At 41.3% G+C, this 27,371-nt stretch overlaps 1 protein-coding gene across 7 annotated transcripts in view; it reads left to right on the forward strand.

Moving 5' to 3' along the window:
- Positions 1-27,371, forward strand: part of LOC135091496 (enhancer of mRNA-decapping protein 3-like) — a 39,601-nt gene that overhangs the window by 5,641 nt on the left and 6,589 nt on the right. For 4 of the 7 annotated variants that reach the window (XM_063989182.1, XM_063989181.1, XM_063989183.1 and 1 more), the window contains exons 2-5: positions 234-446; positions 2,467-2,838; positions 3,106-3,316; positions 22,013-22,172. In XM_063989182.1, the coding sequence (XP_063845252.1) occupies positions 283-446; positions 2,467-2,838; positions 3,106-3,316; positions 22,013-22,172 (907 nt within the window). In that variant the 5' untranslated portion in view covers positions 234-282. The remainder of the gene's footprint in view (positions 1-233; positions 447-2,466; positions 2,839-3,105; positions 3,317-22,012; positions 22,173-27,371) is intronic. The other 3 variants (XM_063989187.1, XM_063989184.1, XM_063989185.1) reach the window with 1 other exon arrangement.

Here is a 27,371-nt window from a genome sequence, read left to right on the forward strand (position 1 = left end):
ACAATATATGGGATGGTATGCACATATATTCCTTGGTATTTGCAATATATGTGGGACAGTTAACACACACACACACACACACACACACACACACACACACACACACACACACACACACACACACACACACACACACAGACAACAGTTGGAGTATGTGAACAACAAAAATGACCTAGTACACTGTGACAACATTATGTAATAGTAGTGTGACATAACTTATTCCACCTTTCCAGCAGGCCTGTACTTGTACTCACATCCCAGGCCACCAGGTAGAGGCAAGAGATGACGGAGGAGTATGTGGGATGCCAAGTGTCAGTGGAGGTGGGGGGAGGCTTGGGGTTTTACCAGGGCAAGGTTGTGGCCATCAACACTGAGAGACAGACCTTAACCCTCACCCAAGTCATTCACAATGGTCGTCCGGCACCACTCTCCGAGGTCACCATTAAGTGGGTACCCGACTGCTACTACTGTTACTACTGTTACTTCACTGTTTCAGCTTTCAAGGCTTTTATACTGTCTCATCTTGCAGTAATGTACATTTTATTGTATGTCATAGGGGACAGTCATAAAGTATGCAATAAATAATATCAATATCATAATGTCCCAAGTGTGATGTATATGTTACTATTCCAAGCCTTCAGGAAGCTCATGCTGAGAAGCCACAGAACACCTGACTTCTGATCTCCCTAAAATTTCTTATTTGGGCAGAGCAAACTTAGTATTGTTCAATGCCTCAAAAACTTAATTCCTCCATCTATCAACTCGACACAACCTTCCTGAAAACTATCCCTTCTTCTTCAATGACACTCAGCTGTCCCCATCTTCTACCCTGAACATCCTCAGTCTGTCCTTTACTTATAATCTAAACTGGAAACTTCACATCTTATCTCTAACTAAAACATCTTCTATGAAGTTAGGCATTCTGAATTGTCTCCACAAGTTTTTCACACCCCCCTCCCAGCTGCTAACTCTATACAGGGGACTTATCCTTCCATGTATGGAGTATGCTTCACATGTATGATGGGGGGGGGGGTTTCCACTTATACCACTATTTTAGACAGGGTGGAATCAAAACCTTTTTGCCTTATCAACTTCTCTCCTCTAACTGACCATCTTCAGCCTTTTTCTCATCACTGCAATGTTGCTATCTTCTACCACTATTTTCACGTTAATTGTTTTTCTGATCTTGCTCACTGCATGCCTCCCTTCCTCCCATGGCCTTATTGCACAAGACTTTCTTCTTTCTCTCACCCCTATTCTGTCCATCTCTCTAATGTAAGGGTTAATCAGTATTCTCAATCATTCATCCCTTTTTCTGGTAAACTCTGGAACTCCTTGCCTGTTTCTGTATTTCTTCCTTCCTATGACTTGAACTCTTTAAATAGAAATTTTTCAAGTCACTTATCCTTCAGTTCTTTATGATACTCTTGACATTTCTTTTGGGACTGGCACCTCAGTGTGATTTTTTTTTTTTTTCTTCTTGGCCAGTGACCTTCTTATAATATAAAAAATATATTATTGTTGTTGTTCATATTTTCCTATTTTCATAATTATTATTTTTTATAAGTTATTCTTGTTCTTGTTATCATTAGTATTGTTGTTATTATTATTATTGTTATTATTATTATTATTATTATTATTATTATTATTATTATTATTATTATTATTATTATTATCATCAGTATCATTACAGCTGACCATCTGTTTAACAGACAAAAGGGAATCAGCAACAATCCATTAATGGAAAATGTCTGTTGCTAGAAAACCATACCCCATATTCAGTACCACCATGTAAAGTACCACTCCTACCTTAGGCTAAACGTATCACGCATATTAAAGGTACAGTATTCAGGACACTATATATATATATATATATATATATATATATATATATATATATATATATATATATATATATATATATATATATATATATATATATATATATATATATAATAAATTAATACAGAACAGTATAAACACACTGTAAATGTTTTGTTTACTTTCTCTAATATGTACTGGGTGTATACAGGACTATGTACATGACTTGGATGTAGGTTAGGCTACTCTGAGACCTGCTTGGTTGGAAACTGCTGCCACCTACCAAACAAATTTTGAAATACCGGAGTTTGTCCATTTGTTTGGATCATTGTCTGGATAACGTACAGTGTCAGTTAAATCTAAAATCTGTTAAACTGAGGTTCATTAAATGAAGAGTTGACTGTATTATTATTATTATTGTTATTATTATTATTATTATTATTATTATTATTATTATTATTATTATTATTATTATTATTATTATCATTATTATTATTAGTAGTAGTAGTAGTATCATTTATATTATTATCATCATCATCCAGATGACATTTTTTTTGCATCTTTGCCATGATTAACCTTGCATATATGTAGAACAAATGCACACATTGACACTAGTAACCTGATCCTAACTGCCACATTTCTCAGTGCTGGTGATGTGAGGGACCTCAAGATACTGTCCCGCAGTGCTGACACCACACTCAAGAACACCACCAGCAGACCCCTACAGCCTGAAGCCCCATCACAGAAACCAACTTCAGCCCCTCAGCCATACACTTCACAGCCTAACACTACCCAGACTTTTCCACCAGATCACTACAAACAGCCACCTCAGCAGTATCAGTCACAGCAGCCACCACAACAACAAAGCACTCAGAGAACTGCTAAGATCCTGCCAGTGGGGCATGGAACTGTTGTGGGTGGGGCTGGTACTGGGGCAGAAGGAGGGCAAATCAGAAGGAAGCCCAGAGCATCAGTTGGTGAAACACTTGCTCATGGATCACACCAGCCCTTCCCCAGGTGAGTATAGCAACACCTAGTGAAGATTGGGTCTTGGTTACCTCAGTGATGTGCTGTGAGGTGTGCTTTATTATTTATTTATTTAATTTAATGTGTGTTTCTTATAAGTATTCCTTAGCTCTTTTACTGCTGTGGTCATCCTTTGTTAAAATTCAGAGCACTAAAGAATTGTTTTTATGGACACATAAAAACAGAAAATATTTCAATACAATTCCTTCCCACTTAAACATGCCCCTCTCCTCTCTCACTGCCATCTTGCACTTCCAGGGATGGAACTGGGGAGTGGCAGCAGATGGGACAGGGCCAGCCACCTCCTACAGACTACAGCTCTCCCCGCCGCAGTGACCCTGCCAGGACACCAAACAAGAAGGAGCGGCAGCGGCGTGCACGCAATGAGGCAACATTTGGCACCCCCATTGATGATATGCTGACCACTGAGTTTGACTTTGAGAGCAACCTGGCACTCTTTGACAAGCAGGTGAGATGAGGCTTTGGCAGAGGGCTGTTTTGCCTTATATTTAATACAAAGAGTGTTTCCCTACTTGGCTGTTTGTCATGCTAGCGGCAGGAACATTTTAATTAAGGTTAGCTTTATGCTAATAGGCATGAGGGAAAATTCAATTAAAGCACTGTTAACAAGTTTATTTATAGTTACAATTGGAGAATTCACCTGTTACAGCAATTAAATAACATGGTGTTTCTGAGTGTTATTTAGTGAGGCACTCTGTGTCTTGGGTTACTGGTGAGATGTCAGGAATATGTCACTGTGTGCTCTGTGTCTCTGGTTACTAGAGAGACATTAGGAATAGGTCACTGTGTCTCTGCATTTGAGAGTACTGGAGAGATGTCAAGAATATGTTAGTGTGTCTTTTTATCAATTAAACAGCACTTAGTTTTTAGTTTGTTCAGAGTTTTGTGCACACCCTCATGCAACGCTAGGTTCAACAAAAGATACGCCAACAGTCTCAATGTGGCCCTCCACCGCACACTAGGGCTCATTTGAAGAAGCTACTCTGCCTTGGGAGGTGCTGCCAGCTAACATACAGTGGACATAAACATAACATCCATATTTGCATCAGCACCATGTGATCAGGATGGTGCCTGCTTTCATACAAAATGGCAATATTTCATTAGGCAAACAACAAGGAAACATCCTAGATAAAATGAACAAAGGACAACTTTTGTGGTGTTCAACAAAGAGTCTGCTCCTTTTTTTTTTTTTTTTTTTTATGTAGGAGGGACACTGACCAAGGACAACAAAAATCCGATAAAAAAAAAAATGCCCACTGAAATGCCAGTCCCATAAAAAGGGTCCAAAGTGATGGTAAAAATTTGAAGGATAAGTGTCTTGAAACCTCCCTCTTGAAGGAATTCAAGTCATAGGAAGGTGAAAATACAGAAGCAAGCAGGGAGTTCCAGAGTTTACCAGAGAAAGGGATGAATGATTGAGAATACTGGTTAACTCTTGCATTAGAGAGGTGGACAGAATAGGGGTGAGAGAAAGAAGAAAGTCTTGTGCAGCAAGGCCATGGGAGGAGGGGAGGCATGCAGTTAGCATGAAAATAGCAGTAGAAGACAGCTAGAGATGCAACATTGCAGCGATGAGAGAGAGGCTGAAGACAGTCAGTTAGAGGAGAGGAGTTGATGAGACAAAAAGCTTTTGATTTCACCATGTCTAGAAGAGCAGTATGAATGGAACCCCGCCAGATATGTGAAGCTTACTCCATACATGGACGGATAAGGCCCTTGTACTGAGTTAGCAGCTGGGGGGGTGAGAAAAACTGGCGGAGACATCTCAGAACGCCTAACTTCATAGAAGCTGTTTTAGCTAGAGATGAGATGTGAAGTTTCCTGTTCAGATTATAAGTAAAGGACAGATTGAGGATGTTCAGTGTAGAAGAGGGGGACAGTTGAGTGTCATTGAAGAAGAGGGGATAGTTGTCTGGAAGGTGGTGTCGAGTTGATAGATGAAGGAATTGGGTTTTTGAGGCATTGAACAATACCAGGTTTGCTCTGCCCCAATCAGAAATTTTAGAAAGATCAAAAGTCAAGCGTTCTGTGGCTTCCCTGCGTGAAATGTTTACATCCTGAAGGGTTGGACGTCTATGAAAAGATGTGGAAAAGTGCAGGGTGGTATCATCAGTGTAGGAGTGGATAGGACAAGAAGTTTGGTTTAGAAGATCATTAATGAATAATAAGAAGAGAGTGGGTGACAGAACAAAACCCTGAGGAACACCACTGTTAATAGATTTAGGAGAAGAACAGTGACCGTCTACCACAGCAGCAATAGAACGGTCAGGAAGGAAACTTGAGATGAAGTTACAGAGAGAAGGATAGAAGCCGTAGGAGGGTAGTTTGGAAATCAAAGATTTGTGCCAGACTCTATCAAAAGCTTTTGATATGTCCAAGGTAACAGCAAAAGTTTCACCAAAATCTCTAAAAGAGGATGACTCAGAAAGGAAAGCCAGAAGATCACCAGTAGAGCGGCCTTGACGGAACCCATACTGATGATCAGATAGAAGGTTGTGAAGTGATAGATGCTTAAGAATCTTCCTGTTGAGGATAGATTAAAAAACTTTAGATAGGCAGGAAATTAAAGCAATAGGACGGTAGTTTGAGGGATTAGAACGGTCACCCTTTTTAGGAACAGGCTGAATGTAGGCAAACTTCCAGCAAGAAGGAAAGGTAGATGTTGACAGACAGAGCTGAAAGAGTTTGACTAGGCAAGGTGCAAGCACGGAGGCACAGTTTCGGAGAACAATAGGAGGACCCCATCAGGTCCATAAGCCTTCCAAGGGTTTAGGCCAGCAAGGGCATGGAAAACATCATTGCGAAGAATTTCAATAGATAGCATGAAGTAGTCAGAGGGTGGAGGAGAGGGAGGAACAAGCCCAGAATCGTCCAAGGTAGAGTTTTTAGCAAAGGTTTGAGCGAAGAGTTCAGCTTTAGAAATAGATGTGATAGCAGTGGTGCCATCTGGTTGAAATAGAGGAGGGAAAGAAGAAGCAAAGTTATTGGAGATATTTTTGGCTAGATGCCAGAAATCACGAGGGGAGTTAGATCTTGAAAGGTTTTGACATTTTCTGTTAATGAAGGAGTTTTTGGCTAGTTGGAGAACAGACTTGGCATGGTTCCGGGCAGAAATATAAAGTGCTACTTATCTATACCTACCTATGGTTATAAGAGTGAGCTTCTGCAAAATGAGAGAGAGAGAGAGAGAGAGAGAGAGAGAGAGAGAGAGAGAGAGAGAGAGAGAGAGAGAGAGAGAGAGAGATGAGAGAAAAGGAGGGGAAAAGAGAAAAGATAAATGATAAAAAGATAAAACATGGGAAAAGAAAAAAATGGGGGAAAGAAGAAGAGAGATAGAGGTGAATATTACACAGGGAGGTCACGTTTTATGAGGATCTGATATACAAAAAACTGATGATATGAGATGAGTAAATTATGGACTATTTTCTTTATACAAGCTCAAAAATCCGATGATACAAGCTTCAGTTTGAGGCAAGTAAAATTACAAAGTTTAAAATGTGCACTATTCTGCATCCTCTCGCTAACACACTGGGATGCATGGCGATGTACAACGATTCAGATGCATAGGGACGAGTTTGTGAGCACTGTCAGAGAACCATGTACCCTTCTCCAGTCCCCTACCTACCATCCACTTTCCCACCAGTCCTCTTTTAAACTGAACTTGGTGTCTCTCAAACACCCACTTATATGGCCTTACTGCTCATTATTATACTCATTCTCTATTATCATTTTGTTAGCAAGTATATTTACAATATAGTACAAGTACAGTGTACAGTGCTTTATGTGACTGATTGGTGCCTGGATGTGTTACAGTGTTACTGCTAGCATGTTCTGCCATTCAGTGTCTTTGGTGTGGTGCTGTATGTGTGACTGAGCAGGTGGTCTATAGATTGTGTTGTGCATGTTTTGTATGTTTAATAAATGTTAAATCATGTTCTTTGTATGCTGTTTTCTTTGTCAGGCAGTTTTATTGGCAGTTCAGCAATATAGACACATTTGTTGCTTATGGTATCGTGTATTTTACTTTAGGTATCGTGTGTTTTAGCTTGGAAGCTTACCTTTGACAAGGATCATTGAACCTAAGCCATTTTTTGCCATTAGTTACGTGTTTGTTATATGAGAATTCACTATATGAGCAATTGAAATAGAATGATGAAGATTCAGTATTGTGGTTATAAAATTTTATGAAGGAATACAGCCATGTCTATTGTTCATCACCATCATGAGTTTGTTCAACATCTACATTTTCCCTTACAGGGTTGGACAGGTTATGAGTCTGTCTCTTCCCTTATGTTCATCCTTCTCATGTCTTCTCCCTATAAAATTTCCAGGTGTTCTTTTGTCTTCAAACTAGTTTTCTTCTAACTACAAAATCCTTTATACCATTCTATTTTCTGTCACCACAAACATAACACTATCTCCCATTTCTTGCCCAGCTGGCTCCCTAGTTGATGAAGCAGCTCTCTTACCTATTTTTTTTAATAAATGCCGTACCTATCATCTTTTTTTATGGCAATTCTCATTGGCTAGAGCTGCCTTTGATGTGTATCTTGAGCCTGCCTTCATCCTCTCCCTCTCCTTGTCTGTTTTCCCACCCCTCTCCCTATCCCGATGGTTCTCATACCTCCTCTCTCTCTCTCTCTCTCTCTCTCTCTCTCTCTCTCTCTCTCCTCTCTCTCTCTCTCTCTCTCTCTCTCTCTCTCTCTCTCTCTCTCTCTCATCTCTCTCTCTCTCTCTCTCTCTCTCTCTCTCTCTCTCTCTCTCTCTCTCTCTCTCTCTCTCTCTCTCTCTCTCTCTCTCTCTCTCTCTCTCTCTCTCTCTCTCTCTCTCTCTGTGTGTGTGTGTGTGTGTGTGTGTGTGTGTGTGTGTGTGTGTGTACACACACACACAGACACACACACACACACACACACACACACACACACACACACACACACACACACACACACACACACACACACACACACACACACACATATATATATATATATATATTAATATATATATATATATATATATATATATATATATATATATATATATATATATATATATATATATATATGTATATAAGGTAATCAGGGATGCACCAGACTTCTTCATTTATTGCAATATTTCACCTTCACATCACAGAATGAATCATCAGACTAAAAAGAATGATAAAAATAAGCAAAAAGACAAATCATGAAATATCACATTACAATAGGGACAAAAAAAAAAAAACTAACCTAAAGGAGGACAGGCAGGCAAGCAAAAAAAAAAAAAAACTATCAGCAGTAGCTTAAAATGATAAAGAGAAAAAAATACCAAGCAGAATAAAGGTATGAAATTATGAACAAACCTTGTGTGTTCTCACCACACCACATGTGAGAACACACAAGGTTTGTTCATAGTTTCATGCCTTTATTCTGCTTGATATTTTTTTTTTCCTCTTTGTCATTTCAAGCTACTGCCAGTAGGTTACTTTGTCAGATTTTTTTTTTTTTTTTTTTTTTTTTCTTTTTTTTTTTTTTTTTTTTTTTTGCTTGCTTGCCTGTCCCCCTTTTGGTTACTGTTTTGTTTTTTGCCCCTATTGTAATGAGATATTTTATGCTTATTTTTATCATTCTTTTTAGTTTGATTATGCCTTGTGTGAAGATGAGACATTGCAATAAATGAGTACTACGGACTAAAAGGGGGGAACATCAGTCTGATGAAGCTGATTGTCCATAGGTAATGACACAGTGAATCCATAGTTTTTCATGGGGTTATGTTCCAAAGGCACCCATGAAGTGCTAAAATCCACATTACATTGACACTACCCCAAAAATGCCTATTTATTTTCTCTATTAATAAGAAAAATCAGTACAGGTACTCACTATTGATGGATGAGATGAATGAAGATGATGAAGTAGTTGTGCAGCAAGATATAATGGACATATAGAGAGAGAGAGAGAGAGAGAGAGAGAGAGAGAGAGAGAGAGAGAGGAGAGAGAGAGAGAGAGAGAGATGGGATTGTGGCTGTACGACAGCCAATGGGTGACCTTGACAGTGGCGTAGCACTCTCTCTCTCTCTCTCTCTCTCTCTCTCTCTCTCTCTCTCTCTCTCTCTCTCTCTCTCTCTCTCTCCTCTCTCTCTCTCTCTCTCTCTCTCTCTCTCTCTAAGTTAAACACACACACCACACACACACACACACACACACACACACACACACACACACACACACACACACACACACAGAGAGAGAGAGAGAGAGAGAGAGAAAGCACATTGCTTCAGGGTCACTCACTGGATGTCTTTTCCTACTTTTCCTCCTGACAGCTTGGTTATTGAAAATTATGATAATTCAAACACAACATAAAGAGGACAAAAATTATGGAACAAGGAGCTACACATGTTGCTATACTGATGTAAACAAACTGACTGCCTGCAACAAGCGGTCTGTTCTCGAAGCAGTGGCTTATGTCCAGTGTTACCACAACTCCATCCATAGCATTCAGGACTTTCAAATTGAGTTGGCTGCTCCAGATTTTGTCCACTGCTTTTGAAATCCATTAAAGCGAGGTGTGAGTGTATATACACAGAGGGCGTCTGAGTTACAAGGTAATGAGTTACAAATGTTCAGAGATACAAGCAGTCTACTCGCAGAATGAAATTGTGCTCTCAATATTGTTCCCTTTGCTAACCAAAAGTTCAAATTTAGCACTCTGTGCCATATTTGCCTAGTATGTTGTTTCGCCACTACCCACACAGTGCAGCAGCACAGTGAAGGACTGCTCATCGCCCCAGAACACAGGCCCTGTAGCAGTTTATTTTGAGACACTAGTTTAAAATTTAAATTTAATTTCAAGAACTAAAAATACTGTACCACAGTGAGTCTGGCTTGAGATTCCATGATGTACAGACCACCAGTCACCCTCCAAGAGGCAGAGAGACAGGAGGGTTGTGCTACATGGTATAGAAAGCTTGTTCATTGCATTAAGTCCACGAATAAGCAAACATACCTGTCATACTTTCAGCTAGCCATCTTAATAAATTATATGAATAAAGGCATGTATAACCCAAGAAGGAGAGAGGGAAAAAGGAAAAAAATGTGCGTGAGAGAGAGAGAGAGAGAGAGAGAGAGAGAGAGAGAGAGAGAGAGAGAGAGAGAGAGACTGGAGGGAACTAAAACAATGAGAGAGAGAGAGAGAGAGAGAGAGAGAGAGAGAGAGAGAGAGAGAGAGAGAGAGAGAGAGAGAGAAAGAGAGGTATCCCATTTTAACCCAGGTTGTACACCTGGCATATTTGAATCTTGCATTTCGCAGAAGCCTCAAGCCTGTCACTACTTAATAGTATCACATCACCCATAAGGCAAGGTGCTCTCTCTCTCTCTCTCGTTCTCTCTCTCTCTCTCTCTCTCTCTCTCTCTCTCTCTCTCTCTCTCTCTCTCTCTCTCCCTCTCCCTCTCCCTCTCCCTCCCTCCCTCCCTCTCTTTCAGATAAATTTCAGATAACACACACACACACACGTAGGGAGAGAGAGGGAGAGTTATGGTTGTGTGTGTCTCAGCTAGTGACCTTGACGATGGCTGATGATGTAACACTTTCCTTCTCGGATAAGTTAACAGAGAGAGAGAGAGAGAGAGAGAGAGATATGTCATTGGCTATTGTCTAGGTCACTCACTGGCTGTCCCACAGCAAAATTCAGCTCTCAAACATGCAGTTGACTGTGCATCAGCCAACTCTTCCACATTTTAAGACCTAGGATGTTTGTAAAATAAAGCAAGTATTTGATAATTTTGAAATGTGCTGTAATTTGCAAACAGTTTCATAAAAATGAAATGAGTGTTTAATACCCTTAAATGGGTCATTATATTAGGAATTTGGTAAACAGAGGTTCATTATATGAATAGTTTACTGTATTTAAAAATTTAATAAAAAAATTGTGATGTTTTTTTTTGGGGGGGAGGGCTGGAATGGATTAATGGCATTTCAGTTAATTTCAGTGGGGAAAATTAATTTGACATATGAGTAAGTTGAGTTAGAGCTCTGACATGAAATGAATTAAACTTGTAAGTCAAGGCCACATTATATATATATATATATATATATATATATATATATATATATATATATATATATATATATATATATATATATATATATATATATATATATATATATATATACATGAATACACAGTATATACATACAGAGAGAAAGAGAGAAGTAGGAAGACAGACACACACCAAAACTAGAGACAGAGAGCCAGTAAAGAGTAGGGAGGGGGATATTTAGAAGGCTCTTCATTAATAATTCTTACTGGAGTAGTCCTGGCAGTAGGTCCCAACCATAATGGTTAGGATTATCCCCCCTGGGTAGCTGTCTGAGGTAATAACCTATCTCAGCGACTCCACTCAGTACATTCTGTGTCCTGACATCTCATGTCTTGTTGACAGTGTAGGAGCAGTTGGTTAACCATTCTGGATTTATCTGTTGCTGTCTACTTGTGTCTTGAGTGTCGTGTGTTGTTAAATGCTACTAGCCCCCAGGGTTCACAGCTATGAGTGTCTGAGGGCTAGAGGACTTTATGATATTTTGCCAGATTACAAATGTCTACTCTCTCCTCAGGCTCCACCAGTGACACCAGGGGGTGCATGCCTGTTCTCTGGCAAGATGGTGTATGATATCCTGTTGGGCGTGGGTGGCCAGTTTGTGGGCAGTAGTCCATGGGGGAATTATACTCTCATTCTGCATGTTGTCTGTACTGTCTGGGCTCCCTTGCACATGGCTCACGTGGTGCTCATTATACTCCCTTCCCTGTTGGCGGGTGAAACAGGGTGACAACCTTATTGAGGCTTGATAGCTGTTGGTGACCAACAGGTGCCTGGATTCGTTTCATTTGTGCCTTGCACTAGGCTACAGAGAAGGTAGCCAAGGAATAAGCTGACCTGAGCTAGTGGCAGCTGTGAGAGAGGCTGAATCTGATCATAACAATATATACATATATATATATATATATATATATATATATATATATATATATATATATATATATATATATATATATATATATATATATATATATATATATATATATGAACCTGTGAACCCAACTTGTGCCCCACTACCAGTGATGCCACAACATTCCCACCATTGTCTTCCTGCCTTATTTTGTGATCATTCTACCCTGAAAATACCTCCTAAGCAAGTGCAAATGGTAGGAAGAAGAAAAAGTGTGATAGCCATTGAAAAAGAAAGAAAGTATTGCAAAATATGAGTGGTCTTGATCTTGATCTTAATGCTACAGGTGATTTGGGATTACTCTTGAGGCAGGAGTTGTAAGAGTTGTAGTCAAAGAGAGAGAGAGAAAGTGTATGTATCATAACTTTGACGTTATTTTTTATGACCTTTATGTTTCAATTATCTCATATTACTACCATTCTATATCCATTTGGTTGCAATGTAAATGAGAGAAATTTTTTTAATTTTTAGCCCTGGAACAGATTAATTAATTTCCTATTGATTTCATTGGGGAATGAAGATCCAGCTTACACCAAAATTGGGTAGTGCCTTGGGTCATGGAACAGATTAAGGACATAACCTGAGATACCACTATATATATATATATATATATATATATATATATATATATATATATATATATATATATATATATATATATATATATATATATATATATATGTGTGTGTGTGTGTGGGTGTGTGTGTGTGTGTGTGTGTAATAATAATAATAATAATAATAATAATAATAAACGGTTTATTCTTTAGGCAGTCAACAAACTGAAAATGTACATTGGGGGTGGGGAAATACTTGACATTAATCCTAAAGGTAAGTCAAATCTAGAAGAGACTATTGATTGATGGCTCGCACCATGGTGGGAATCGCACTGAGTCTGTACCGGTCCGTACGTGGCGCCTTTAGGGGCGTTATCTTATTGTGGTGTCTGGTGGCACGGGTAGGGCGAGGCGCGTCAGGCGGCAGCATGTTTCTGAGACGTGGATGATTCAGAAGTCCCCTTCCAAACTTCTCCAGAGCCTCACTGTACTTGGTGGATAGTCTGGACAGCTTCAGGGTGTTCAGGGATTCTTCATAGGTGGTGTATGCAGGGCCAAGGATGACCCTGCACGCCCTTTTCTGCACACTCTCCAACTGTAGCTGTTGAGTTTGTGTGAGGGAGGTGGACCACGCTGGGGAGGCGTACATGAGTGTGTGTGTGTGTGTGTGTGTTTATATACAGTAAAATCCCTCTTATTCGGCATCAACGGGACCTCCGACATGCCGGATACCAGAAGTTGCCGGATACTTGAATAGAAGTGAAATTATGTCCACAATCACCACCCTACACTCACACATCTTACCATAACAAAGATCAGCTGATCTTAATCAGCAGCTGATCTGATCAGCTGCTTAAGTGTAAGCACAGCACGCTTCCTCTTTTCTACAACTTTAGGCATGATGAAGGTGTCAGGCGATAAACGGTGCACACGCGGGACTGAGTCACCGAGTAAACACAGTGCAGTGGACCGCGAGTGGCACGAAGCAGTGCGCTCTGGTGGCGAGGGGACAAAGTATGCCTCGCGCGGGAATTTTAATCAATTTTATGAGTACACATTGATTTTTTTATTGATTTTAAGGCTCGGGGAAAAATGTGCCAGATACTTGAAGCTGCCGGATACTCGAATGCCGGATGAGAGGGATTTTACTGTATATATATATATATATATATATATATATATATATATATATATATATATATATATATATATATATATATATATATATATATATATAATTACTCCCAGTGAGGTCTAAAGGACTGTTCAGGGAGTGCTGTGAACTTATCATTAAACCCAGCTGTGACCTCACTGAACGTTTCCCTTTGTGTCTCACAACAGAAGGGGGCAGTCACAGCCTGCCCTCTAAAGACAACTCTCTTCCTCCACACAAAACTACCTAATAACACACACACCCTACACTCAAAAATTTTAAAATCATTATGGCGACTCCAACACCAGCCTCGGAGTCCCCATCTGGGGAGGGGACCATAAATGTCCCCAGGTCAGGCTGTCTTTCAGTCGACGACCCTAAGTGTCTTCACACCCCCCCTCAACTTTTTCTTCATTAACTTCTGCAACATTCGCGGTCTGAGATCTAATTTTCAATCTGTAGAACACCACTCATTTTCAATCCAAAGCTGGATGCTGTGTTTATGTGCGCAATGACTTAACGTGCTCTCGTGCCCACGCTCTTGAATCTTCCGAGTTTTCCACCATCTGGCTACGACTACAGAGTCACTCTCAAACTAAATTTATCTGTGCTGTATACCTCTCAGCTAACTCCTCTGACTATAAGAAATTCTTTGACTACTTATCTTCCAAAGTGGAGCACATTCTGAGCCTCTTCCCTTTTGCAGAGATCTCCATTCTTGGAGACTTCAATGTTCACCACAAGCTTTGGCTTTCCTCTCCCTTCACTAACCATCCTGGTGAACTAGCCTATAACTTTGCTATCCTCCACAACCTAGAGCAATTGGTGCAACCCTACTTATATTCCTGACCGTCTTGGAGATATGCTCAACATTCTTGACGTTTTCCTGACCTCTAATCCTTCTGCTTATGTTGTCACCCCTTCTTCTCCATGGGACTCCTCCGATCACAATCTCATATCTGTATCTTGTCCTATCGCTCCAATCCCTCCTCAGGATCCCCCTAAGCGAAGGTGCCTCTGGCGTTTTGCCTCTGCTAGTTGGGGAGACCTGAGGAGGTATTTTGCTGATTTTCCTTGGAAGGGCTACTGCTTCCGTGTCAGGGACCCGTCTTTGTGTGCTGAGCGCATAACAGAGGTGATAGTGTCTGGCATGGAGGTGTACATTCCTCACTCTTTTTCTCATCCTAAACCTTCTAAACCTTGGTTTAACTCAGCTTGTTCTCGTGCTATACATGATAGAGAGGTGGCCCACAAAAGGTACTTAAGGTTTCCATCACCAGAATCTCATGCACTTTATATTTCTGCCCTAAACCATGCCAGGTCTATTCTCCAACCAGCCAAAAACTCCTTCATTAATAAAAAGTGTCAAAACCTTTCAAGATCTAACTCCCCTTGTGACTTCTGGCATCTAGCCAAAAATATCTCCAATATCTTTGCTTCTTCTTTCCCTCCTCTGTTTCAACCAGATGGCACCACTGCTATCACATCTATTTCTAAAGCTGAACTCTTCACTCAAACCTTTTCTAACAACTCTACCTTGGACGATTCTGGGCTTGTTCCTCCCTCTCCTCCACTCTCTGACTGCTTCATGCCACCTATTAATTCTTCGCAATGATGTTTTCCATGCCCTCGCTGGCCTAAACCCTGGAAGGCTTATGGACCTGATGGGGTCCCTCCTATTGTTCTCTGAAACTCTGCCTCCGTGCTTGCACCTTGGCTAGTCAAACTCTTTCAGCTCTGTCAACATCTACCTTTCCTTCTTGCTGGAAGTTTGCCTACATTCAACCTGTTCCTAAAAAGGGTGACCGTTCTAATCCCTCAAACTACGGTCCTATTGCTTTAATTTCCTGCCTATCTAAAGTTTTTGAATCCATCCTCAACAGGAAGATTCTTAAACATGTATCACTTAAACATTTATCACTTCACAACCTTCTATCTGATCGCCAGTATGGGTTCTGTCAAGGCCGCTCTACTGGTGATCTTCTGGCTTTCCTTACTGACTCTTGGTCATCCTCTTTTAGAGATTTTGGTGAAACTTTTGCTGTTGCCATGGACATATCAAAAGCTTTTGATAGCGTCTGGCACAAAGCTTTGATTTCCAAACTACCCTCCTACGGCTTCTATCCTTCTCTCTGTAACTTCATCTCAAGTTTCCTTTCTGACCGTTCTATTGCTGCCGTGGTAGACGGTCACTGCTCTTCTCCTAATTCTATTAACAGTGGTGTTCCTCAGGGTTCTGTCCTGTCATCCACTCTCTTCTTATTTTTCATTAATGATCTAAACCAGACTTCTTGTCCTATCCACTCCTACACTGATGATACCACCCTGCACTTTTCCATGTCTTTTCATAGACATCCAACCCTTCAGGAGGTAAACATTTCATGCAGGGAAGCCACAGAACACTTGACTTCTGATCTTTCTAAAATTTCTGATTGGGGTAGAGCAAACTTGGTATTGTTCAATGCCTCCATCTATCAACTCGACACAGTCTTCCAGACAACTATCCCCTCTTCTTCAATGACACTCAACTGTCCCTCTCTTCTACACTGAACATCCTCAGTCTGCCTTTACTTATGATCTGAACGGGAAACTTCACATCTCATCTCTAGTTAAAACAGCTTCTATGAAGTTAGGTGTTCTGAGACGTCTCCGCCAGTTTTTCTCACCCCCCAGCTGCTAAGGGAGCGTGTGAAGGTAGGTTGCCACACGCGCACTTTTTGGGCACGACGTGGCACGAGGTGAGTGCGCGCCACACCGCGAGTAGAAACAGTACAGAAACAGAGACGTCGGGTACATTGCGCGCAAGGGTGTGGCGATGTGGCACGAGGTGAGCCCGATCTGGGCACAAGGTGTTGCGAGACGTGACACGAGGTGATCACGACGTGGGCACGAGGTCATCGCGACGTGCACACGAGGTGTGGCCCAACCCGACGACCCGTTTTGAGGGGTCGCACAGGCATTTTAATTAATTACGAGGTTGTTGCCGATGTACTGTCACGATATGTCACGGGGTGTTGTGAGGATGCGTCCAATATTTGCAGCGCCTCTCAAGCGGTATATAAAGGGTGGGGAATGATGATCAAGTCACTCAAAGCTAGACTGGCAAGCAGGGAAGATGGAGGAAGAAAACTACAGACAAGAGGCTCAAGTACTGATGGCAGGAATCCTGATGGTGGCTGCTGCATTGCTGCTGCGAAGAAGACGTCTACAGCAACCTCCCGTGCCATCCCAGCCACGAGCAAGAAGACCCAGAACAATATGGTGCCGTGAATGGCTTACGAGACGATCGATGCATGGCGATTTTCACCACCTGCTGCAGGAGCTCAACCGAGAAGACACCAAGGGCTACAAGAACTTCCTCTGCATCAAACCTGAACTTTTCGGAGAGATGGTGGACCGGCTTACTCCAATCCTCGCCAAAAAAGCCACCAGAATGAGAGAGCCCCTGTCAGTGGGGTTGAAGTTGGCTGTCACCCTCCGATTCCTGGCATCCGGCGATTCATTTACGAGTCTGCAATACAGCTTCAGGGTCTCCAAAACCGCCATCTGTAGATTCGTATCTAAAGTCTGCCAGGCCATAATTGACATATACAAACCTGAGGTGCTCAAGTGCCCAAGAACTCCAGAAGAATGGAATCAAGTTGCCGAAGGATTCTCAAAGAGGTGGAACTATCACAAGTGTGGAGGTGGTCTGGATGGCAAGCATGTTCGAGTGAAGAAGCCCTGGCATGCAGGATCACTGTTCTTCAATTACAAGAAGTTCCACAGCATTGTCCTCATGGCCGTCGCAGATGTAAACTACAAGTTCCTGTACGTCGACGTAGGTGCTGAAGGAAGTGCTGGTGATGGAGGAACTTGGTTCAAGTGCACCCTTCACGATGCCATCGCACAGAAACGAGTGGGATTTCCAGAGCACAGCTTCCTGCCGAGTGACGACACGCCAATCCCATTCCACATTGTTGCTGATGATGCCTTCGCCCTCAAGACCTGGCTTATGAAACCTTACTCACATCAATCCCAGGTATACGAAGAAAAAATCTTCAGCTACAGGTTGTCTCGCGCCCGTCGTGTGGTGGAAAATGCTTTCGGTCTCCTGCAGTCACGATTTAGAGTCTTCGGCACTACCATGCTACAACGACCTGCAGTTGTCAAAATTGTCATCATGTGTGGGTGTGTGATGCACAACCTGATATTGGACCGCTACTCAAATTTTCATCCCCAAGAAGTCGACTGCGAAGATGGTGACCATAACGTGATTGATGGATCGTGGAGGAACATACCAAATCTGATGCAACGCCTCCAAACTCGACGGGGAACAAATCCAACGAGAGAAGCAAAGGCCGTCCGAGACTACCTGGCTTTGTACTATGCATCAGAAGCAGGCGCAGTTCCCTGGCAAGAAAGGATGGTATATCCAAGAGGACGACCAGCAGACGAACAAAGGATGGAGCAATAATTAAATAAATAAATAATATATATATATATATATATATATATATATATATATATATATATATATATATATATATATATATATATATATATATATAAGCTGTGTTAATAAATGTTATCTGTGTATTTGATAATAAAGAAACCAATTAAGCTTCCTTGACTTTGAATTATACCCCAAAATATAAACTATATACATTATAGGAATATCATATTTGGGTGGGAGGGAATGGGAAAGGAAATTAGAGTAAAATAGAATATATGTTAAAAAAAATTTTAAATATGAATTTAATGTTTACAAAAATTATTAACTTATTAAGTAATAGGCAAATCTGGATAATTAAACACCTTCATTTATTAATTACATAAGACTTTGGTCTAAAATTGTTAAGATCGTCTGGTTATAAGATTAAAATTTTAGCAAAGAATTTTTCATATTTACGACATTGAAATAAAATCTATACTTGATGGATATATCAAAGCTATAAAATGTTCATATATATATATATATATATATATATATATATATATATATATATATATATATATATATATATATATATATATATATATATATATTATGGGGACAGTACCTTTTCCATGTGTGATTCTCTGATTTAATTTTCCAAGTGTTTTACCTTTTACCAGTTATTATTTCAATACCTTATTTATATATTCAGTTATTATTTTCCAAGTTCTTTATTACCAACTCTTCATTATTCCCTTTTATCTGTTATCATTTCAAATCCTCAATTTTCAATCCATTTCTTAACTTCCCAAGTTTTAGTATATTTTTTTTCTCTTTTACCATTTATGTCCCAATTATTTATATTCAGTTTGTAGTTTATAATTTTTTTTTACTGGTAAAAGGAAACATTAAAAAAGTGTTTTTAATGTCTCCTTTTACCAGTTATTATTTTATATCCATACTTATATTATAAATGAAAAGGGAAAAATATAGTTGTTTTTTTCATATTTATTTCATACATTTTAACATATTTTTATATGCAATACATTTTTATTTTGTTTACATTTACTCGTCGCTATCCTCCACCTCGTAGCCCTTCGGCGTCTCGATCATGGGGGACATTATGGCCTTTTTCGCCGGCGATTTCGTCTTCTGGCCCTGGAGTTTGGTGGTCGTACTTGTGTGCTGCAGGGTCTTGACGGGGGACGGTGAACAGCCGAGTATAGATTCCCACTGTATTGGGGTGGGCACCTGCTGCTGCTGTGGCTGCTGAGGGAACTGTTGCTGTTCTGATTGTTGAGGCTGGTATTGTTGTTGAGGCTGTTGGTACTGTTGTTGTTGAGGCTGTTGGTACTGTTGTTGTTGGTATTGGGGCTGCGAGTAATGTGGCTGCTGGTACTGCGGCTGATGATAGACTGGAGGAGGAGGAGGAGGAGGAGCAGGAGCAAGAGTAGGCGGTGCAGGAGGCTGCCACAGGTGCGATGGGCTCGCAACTCCTAGTGGCATGGGCACAGAATCCAGCAACCTCCTCGGGTCTTTAATAGCACTCCTGGCCATCACTGGTTCCTCCATGAGGCTGATCATGTACGCGATCTTGGAGAAGAGTACTCCATGATGCATGGGGAAAACCTTCTTCAGGCGAGTGTACATAAATTCAACAAACTGCCGGATGTCAGCGTCAGGTCCCTCGACTGGTGGTTTTCGTGTAGCTAGCAGCTGTGCACTCTGGAGTAGTTCTTGGATGGCACTGCTCTCCTGGGTAGATTTGGTGGATCGTGGGCTGGATAGTTCCTCCTCCTGCCGTTCCTTCTTCCTCTTCCTCCTGGCAATTGAGTGGGCCGATAGGACAGACTCATGGCTGGAGGAATCTTGATCGTCACCTTGTCTGCCGAAGTCATCACTAGGGTGCGTACTTTCGTGGGCGATGTGACCTGCCAGGAAGGCCCAAACCTCGACGATCTTCTGCTCCCTCTGCGTCCTCGGCCTGGCTGCTGATCCACTCTTGCTCTCCCTCTTCTCGATTTTCCCAAAATCTGTTCTCTTCTTGTCCACCACCTTCTTCACCTGCTGGTGAGAACAGTCCAAGAAAGTTTGGGCCAGGTCCTTCCAGAGGCTCTCCTTCCACGCCGGATTCAGCCACTTCTCGTTCCGCTTATCGTAGAGCTCTGGATGCAACTGGACGTAGTTTGCTATCTCCCTCAGTTGGTCGTCGTTGAAGGGGTAGTCCTGAACGTCTTTCTTGGATGGCCGAGTGCGTTTCCTGGAGAGCCCAGCAACAGGTTGTACCTTCACCACTTCCACATCAGGAACGTCAGTGTCGTCAGGAACCTCAGGAGGAACATCACCAGTTTCTTCCTCCTGCAGACTCGGGGAAGACTCCTGCTGTGGTGCTTGCTGCTTGCCTTTCTTGGGCATCTTGGAAAGGTTGGCTGGAGATGGGAGGGTTCTTCTTCTGTCTGTGTTTGCGAGATAAGTGACCATGTGGCCCACGGGTGCTGTTTATATACCCCTTGGATCAGGTCACGTGAGAGGCAATTATACAGCTCGCCACCACCTCGCGCTAACTTCGTGCCCACCTCGCACTAACCTCGTACCACCCCGCACCACACCTCGTGACACCTCGCGCCCAGGTAGCACGAGCTCGCACCACTGCGCGCCAGGCGCGACGTCATGCCAATAGGCGCGAGGTGTCTCGAACAGGGTACGAGGTGTCATGAGGTGATGGCACAAGGTGGGGCCGACGTCGCCACTTCGTACCACGTCGGGAAAAAAAATGAAACTGTTTTAATTTTAACGCGACGTCGTGCCACCTGCCTCGACTTCCCCGACTTGGTGGCAAGAGGTCTGCACGAGCTGCCACGCTGTTGGGCACGAGTTGGCGCGAATTGGGTGCACACTCACCTCGTGCCACGTCGTGCCCAAAAAGTGCGCGTGTGGCAACCCGCCTTAACTCTGTACAAGGGCCTTATCCGTCCATGTATGGAGTATGCTTCACATGTCTGGGGGGGTTCCACTCATACTGCTCTTCTAGACAAGGTGGAATCAAAAGCTTTTTGTCTCATCAACTCCTCTCCTCTAACTGACTGTCTTCAGCCTCTCTCTCACTGCCACCATGTTGCATCTCTAGCTGTCTTCTACTGCTATTTTCATTCTAACTGCTCTTCTGATCTTGCTAACTGCATGCCTCCCCTCCTCCTGTGGCCTCGCTGCACAAGACTTTCTTCTTTCTCTCACCCCTATTCTGTCCACCTCTCTAACGCAAGAGTTAACCAGTATTCTCAGTCATTCATCCCTTTCTCTGGTAAACTCTGGAACTCCCTCCCTGCTTCTGTATTTCCACCTTCCTATGACTTGAATTCCTTCAAGAGGGAGGTTTCAAGACACTTATTCATCAATTTTTGACTACTGCTTTGACCCTTTTATGGGACTGGCATTTCAGTGGGCATTCTTTTTTTATTGGATTTTTGTTGCCCTTGGCCAGTGTCCTTCCTACATAAAAAAAAAAAATAAAAAAAAAAAATATATATATATATATATATATATATATATATATATATATATATATATATATATATATATATATATATATATATATATATATATATATATATATATATATATATATATATATATATATATATATATATATATATATATATATATATATATATATATATATATATATATATATATATATATATATTCAAACACACACACACACACACACACACACATATATAGTCTCTCTTTCAGTTATTTATGCTTGAGAAAAAGAAAGAGAGAGAGAGAGAGGAGGGTCGGGTTACAGAAGGAGATAGGGAGGGGGATATGAGGTGTAGTTTAATTTACATGTCACAACTTCTGTTCGGTGATATTCACCTACTAAAATCTGTTGAGTTGATGTGTCACTTTAGCTAAAAGTAGGGAGCCATTTGTACATATCCCAATCACACCATCTCACTACCACTACAATACCCAGCTCATACCACTATTCTGTTGCTACATGTCCCATCATGTCTCTTCACATTCCTCCAGGCTGTGTATGAGGAGATCCAGAACCATAAGCCGGATGTAGTGAGGCAGACAGTGCGGGAAAACTACCGCTATGATGAGAATGTATTGCCCTCCAAGCCTCTGCCGGAACGCAAGATTATTGTGCCCACATCTGGTGCTGCCGAAGTCATCTATGCTAATGGTGTGTACGTGTGTTTGTGTGTGAGAAAGAAAAGGAAAGGGAGAAAGAAATATTACATGAAATTGGATACTAAGTCTTTAAGTCGTATAGGGCATATAACAAAGGTGATGTAAGCAAAATTCTCAGGATCAGTAATCAGGATAAAACAAGAAACAATGGATTCAAGTTTGAAAAAGTTGGATTTAGAAAAAGAGAGTGGTAGATGAATGGAATGGATTCAGTAATCAGGTTGTTAGCACTGAGTTATTACAGAACTTTAAAAGAAGATAGAGAAATTTATGGATGGAGATGATTAGTAGGAATAAGTAGGTATGCTTCATACAGGGACTGCCACATGTAGGCCTGATGGCTTCTTGCAGCTTCCCTTATTTTCTTATGCTCTTATTGTTCTTGTTACTCTACATAGAGGTTATCTGTTGAACTAAGATTTCCTGTAATGTACTGGTCAGCTCACTTCACAGCTAATATGTCCCAGGTTCAGTCCCCGCGTAAGGTGAGACACTTACCTGTGTTATCTAGCTTTTCATAGGTGCTGGGTATCTATTAGGTGTTGTGTTATTGTTTTCTGCTACAGCACTTGTCTGTGGTGCCTTACTGTGAAGAGGCTGACTTTTAAGATCATGGTTCCTGTTGCATGGGCCACCTACAACGTTCATTAATTTTGACATATTTAACACATATCCTGTGGGTGGTAGCAACCCCACATTGGGATGCATTTGAAGCTGTATATCCTCCATTTGCCAGCAGCCACTAGCCAGAAAGGAGGTAGATGGTATGCTTATGGCTTGTAGAGCATAACAGAGTTAATGGAAAGCCTGACCTATATGAGGTCAGGTCATATTAAAAACATATAATGGTGCCTTGTCTTACAGGTGCACCAACTTATGAGTTTTCCGAGTTGCTTTGCGTTGCAAGCCAAAATCCAAGTTACAAGCAAGTTTCAAATATGCAGGCACTAGTTGGTATAGCATTTGCCCAGCATCCTGCACCTCACTCATTCACTTCACATGGTTACTTCACCATGGAAGTATCTCTGTTGTGTTGTGCTCACATTCTGTGCTCTTTGTTCAGTTATTTTGCCAAATTTTTTTTTCTAACCATGGGTTCTAAGAAGGTAAGTGCAAAGGACAGTGCTGAGAAGAAAAAGCAGATGATGTCAATTGAATATTGAATTAAAGCATGAAATCATAGAAAAAACATGAGTGAAGTGTGCATGTAGTCAACTTGGTGAGGCAATGTGAGCATAGTACTTCTACAATATGTACCATACTGAAGCAGGAGTTAACAAAGACTATAATGCCAGCCAAGAGTGTTGGAATAATTTCTAAGCCATCCATGAAAAGATGGAAAAGCTGCTGTTGGTGTGATTGACAGAGAAGCAGCTTGCAGTAGATACCATGACAGAGGGTATCATCTGTGAGAAGGCACGAGCCATTTATGCTGATTTGCTGCAGCAGACCCCAGGCACTTTAACAGATGAAGCATTGGAAGAGTCATTTAAAGCCAGTTATGGCTAGTTCTACAATTTTAGAAGGACCAGCATTCACTCCATCATCAGGCATGATGAGGCAATGAGCTCAGATGTGAAGGCAACTGAGGATTACCTCAAAACTTTTGTTGAAATGATAGCAGCTGAAGGATACATCTCCCAGCAAGTCTTTAACAAGACAGGGCTCTTCTGGAAGAAGATACCAAAGAGGACTTACATAACAGCAGAGATGATGTCAGGCCACAAACCCATGAAGGATAGGTTAACCCTTGCACTGTGCACCAATGCAAGTGGTGACCATAAGATCAAGCTGCGTCTTGTATATCATTCAGAAAATCCCAGAGTCTTTAAGTTGCATAAGATTCTACAAGAAAAACTTTAGGTTATGTGGAAAGCAAATCTGAAGACATGAGTCACCAGGCAGTTCTTTGTGGAGTAGATAAACTTGGTCTTTGGTCCTGCTGTTAAGAAGTATCTCCGGGAAAGTAACCTACCTTTGTAAGCCCTTCTCATCCTTAACAGTACACCCACTCACCCACCAAACCTTGAAGACAACATCCTCAAAGAGTTCAAGTTTATAAAGGTTGTCTACCTTCTACCCAACAACACCCTTATCCTGCAGCTTGTGGACCAGCAGGTTATTTCTAATTTCAAGAAGCTCTTCACCAAGCACTTCTGCCATTGCTTTGAGATGACAAGAGACCACAAACCTCACCTTTCAAGAATTTTAGAAGAACCACTATAACATCGTAATATACCTCAAAATTATTGATATGGCCTGGTAGGGTGTCACAAAGAGAACCTTGACCTCTTTGTGGAACAAGCTGTGGCCTGAGGTTGTGCCCAAAAGGGACTTCAAAGGATTTGAACCTGAAGTGGTAGTGGTGGAGATTTTGTCCATCAGAAAGCCCATGGCCCTGGAAGTGGATGAAGGAGATGTGAACAAGCTCATTGAGGAACACTCTGAGGAACTGACGATGGAGGAGTTAAAGGAACTACAGATGCAGCAGCATATGGAGGCTTCACAGGAAGTTGGTACAGTGGAGGAGCCAGAGGCAGATGAGGTTATCTCTACAAGTGAGGCAGAGAAAATGTTGGGGATGTGGGAGAGACTTTCAGAGTTTATTGAAAGGAAACACCCAGAAAAGTTGCAACTGGTTGTGCATTGACAGTATATAATGACACTTGCATAACTCATTTATAAGATATTCTGAAAAGGAGGATGAAACAAACCTCCTTGGATCCCCTGCAGATGAAAGTGAGAAATGCATGGGAAAAAGGGGAAAAATCAATGGAGATTAAGTTAAATAAAAGTAAAGTGAAAAAAATTTAAAAAAAAATTTTGTTTTTAAGTTCAGCAATAAAGTGTACTATTAAGAGTGTAGTAAGTAAGTTAAGCGATTAAGTGATAGAGTTTATGACAAATGAAAGCAACTGTTACATACCCAGCTGTCCTAACAACCCAAAACAAACCCAAGCTGATAAGCAAGCAGACCTCACAATGCCACAACTCCTCCTCCACCGCCCTTCCTTGGTTATAACCAGGCATGCAAACATTCACACACTGATAATGATAGAAAGAAGCCCTATGGATACTGAATATATTGTCACACAAAATAAGTCACATACAGAAGTTTACAGCCATAGGTCTCACCATGATAAATGCACAGCTGGGCCAGCTACCCATCACATGCAGCCTCTCACCTGACTGCCCTGCCACTGCACATATACAGGTTCACATCCATCATACACTTTACACAGATTTACGTATCCAAAACACAGTCCCACTGCCTATTACCTGGACCAGACATACAAGTACACATTCCCTAAACACCAGCCCTTATACACACTACTCTACAAGAGGAAGGAGTGGTAAGACAACACTACCTATCCTGTGTGACAGACATCAGGGCACTACCTGGCCACCCACGGCTGGATGCTCTCACTACCTCCCCAACCAATAGCTGGATGCCACACAGAGCTGGGTCATATTAGAAAACGGGGAGCTGTTTATGGGTAACTGAATAGTTTTGTTCTGCATAGATAACAAGATTGCTATACAACTAGCTAGATCAATCATGTACCTGTGACACCTCCCTCATAAAAGAAGCTTTATGGCTGAAATAAAACAGAAATAATCCTTAAAGAAGTGAGTGATTTTGAGACATGATCTTTAATTACATGCACAAAAAAGTTTTACCCCAAAAGACAATAAAAATTTACATTGTAATCCTGGATGCATGTATCGAATTGGACATGCACAAAAAAAATAATAATAAATAAATAAGGAAAACAGACTAGGCAATATGAATATATAACATGTGAAATAGCTTACTCCCCTGGCAGTTAAACATATAAGAGTGCATCAGCAAGCACCCCCTAATGTGTTTAATTCCTAAGTTATATGCTTGGAATAGCCTTTGGTTCTTATGCTGCATTCGTTCCAAGAAAGTTAGGGAGTTATGGTCAGTATAAATTATCACTGGATAACCAACATTTGCTACATACACTGAAAACCTTTCTAGAGCCCATACCAAACCTAAAGCTTCCTTTTCAATGGTGGCATAGTTTTTTGATAAGTGTTAAACTTTGAAAATAACAAATAGGTTTTAACACATTTTCATCTTCCCGAAGCAGAACAGCCCTGGCTCCAGTGTCACTGGCATCCATGTGGATAATGAACTCTTTTTGGAGATTTGGTGCATGTAGGACTGGAAAGCTGGTCAACTTCTGTAAACTTTCAAAGGCCACTCAAACTTCTGTTTTGAGCTTAATAATAGTCAAGCTTGTTGCTTCAGGTTGAGGAAACAGAGCTTCCAGGTGGGTAAGGTGTTCTGCCCAGGACTTTGATGTGACAACAGTATCATCCAAGTAACAGTGGACTCTCTCCAGGCCTTGTAGTAACAGTTCTATTAGTCGCTGCATGGCAAGCACATGCTGTAGACCGAATGGGAGCCTTTTGTGGGAGAATAGGCCATCTGGGGTGATAAAACTTGATATGGGCTGAGTGCACTTCATCAGTGCAATTTAATGATAACCAGACTGAATCCACTTTGGAGAGAAAATTTGCTTGTCCCACATCATCAATGACGTCCTCAATTTTTTTTTTTTTTTTTTTTTTATGTAGGAGGGACACTGGCCAAGGGCAACAAAAATCCAACAAAAAAAAAAAAAAAAAAAAATACCCACTGAGATGCCAGTCCCATAAAAGGGTCAAAGCAGTAGTCAAAAATTGATGAATAAGTGTCTTCAAACCTCCCTCTTGAAGGAATTCAAGTCATAGGAAGGTGGAAATACAGAAGCAGGCAGGGAGTTCCAGAGTTTACCAGAGAAAAGGACGAATGATTGAGAATACTGGTTAACTTTTGCGTTAGAGAGGTGGACAGAATAGGGGTGAGAGAAAGAAGAAAGTCTTGTGCAGCGAGGCCGTGGGAGGAGGGGAGGCATGCAGTTAGCAAGATCAGAAGACCAGTTAGCATGAAAATAGCGGTAGAAGGCAGCTAGAGATGCAACATTGCGGCAGTGAGAGAGAGAGGCTGAAGACAGTCAGTTAGAGGAGAGGAGTTGATGAGACGAAAAGCTTTTAATTCCACCCTGTCTAGAAGAGCAGTATGAGTGGAACCCCCACAGACATGTGAAGCATACTCCATACATGGATGGATAAGGCCTTTGTACAGAGTCAGCAGCTGGGGGTTCAGAAAAACTGGCGG

Source organism: Scylla paramamosain, chromosome 37 (assembly GCF_035594125.1).
Source record: "Scylla paramamosain isolate STU-SP2022 chromosome 37, ASM3559412v1, whole genome shotgun sequence".
NCBI classification, from domain to species: Eukaryota; Metazoa; Arthropoda; class Malacostraca; order Decapoda; family Portunidae; genus Scylla; species Scylla paramamosain.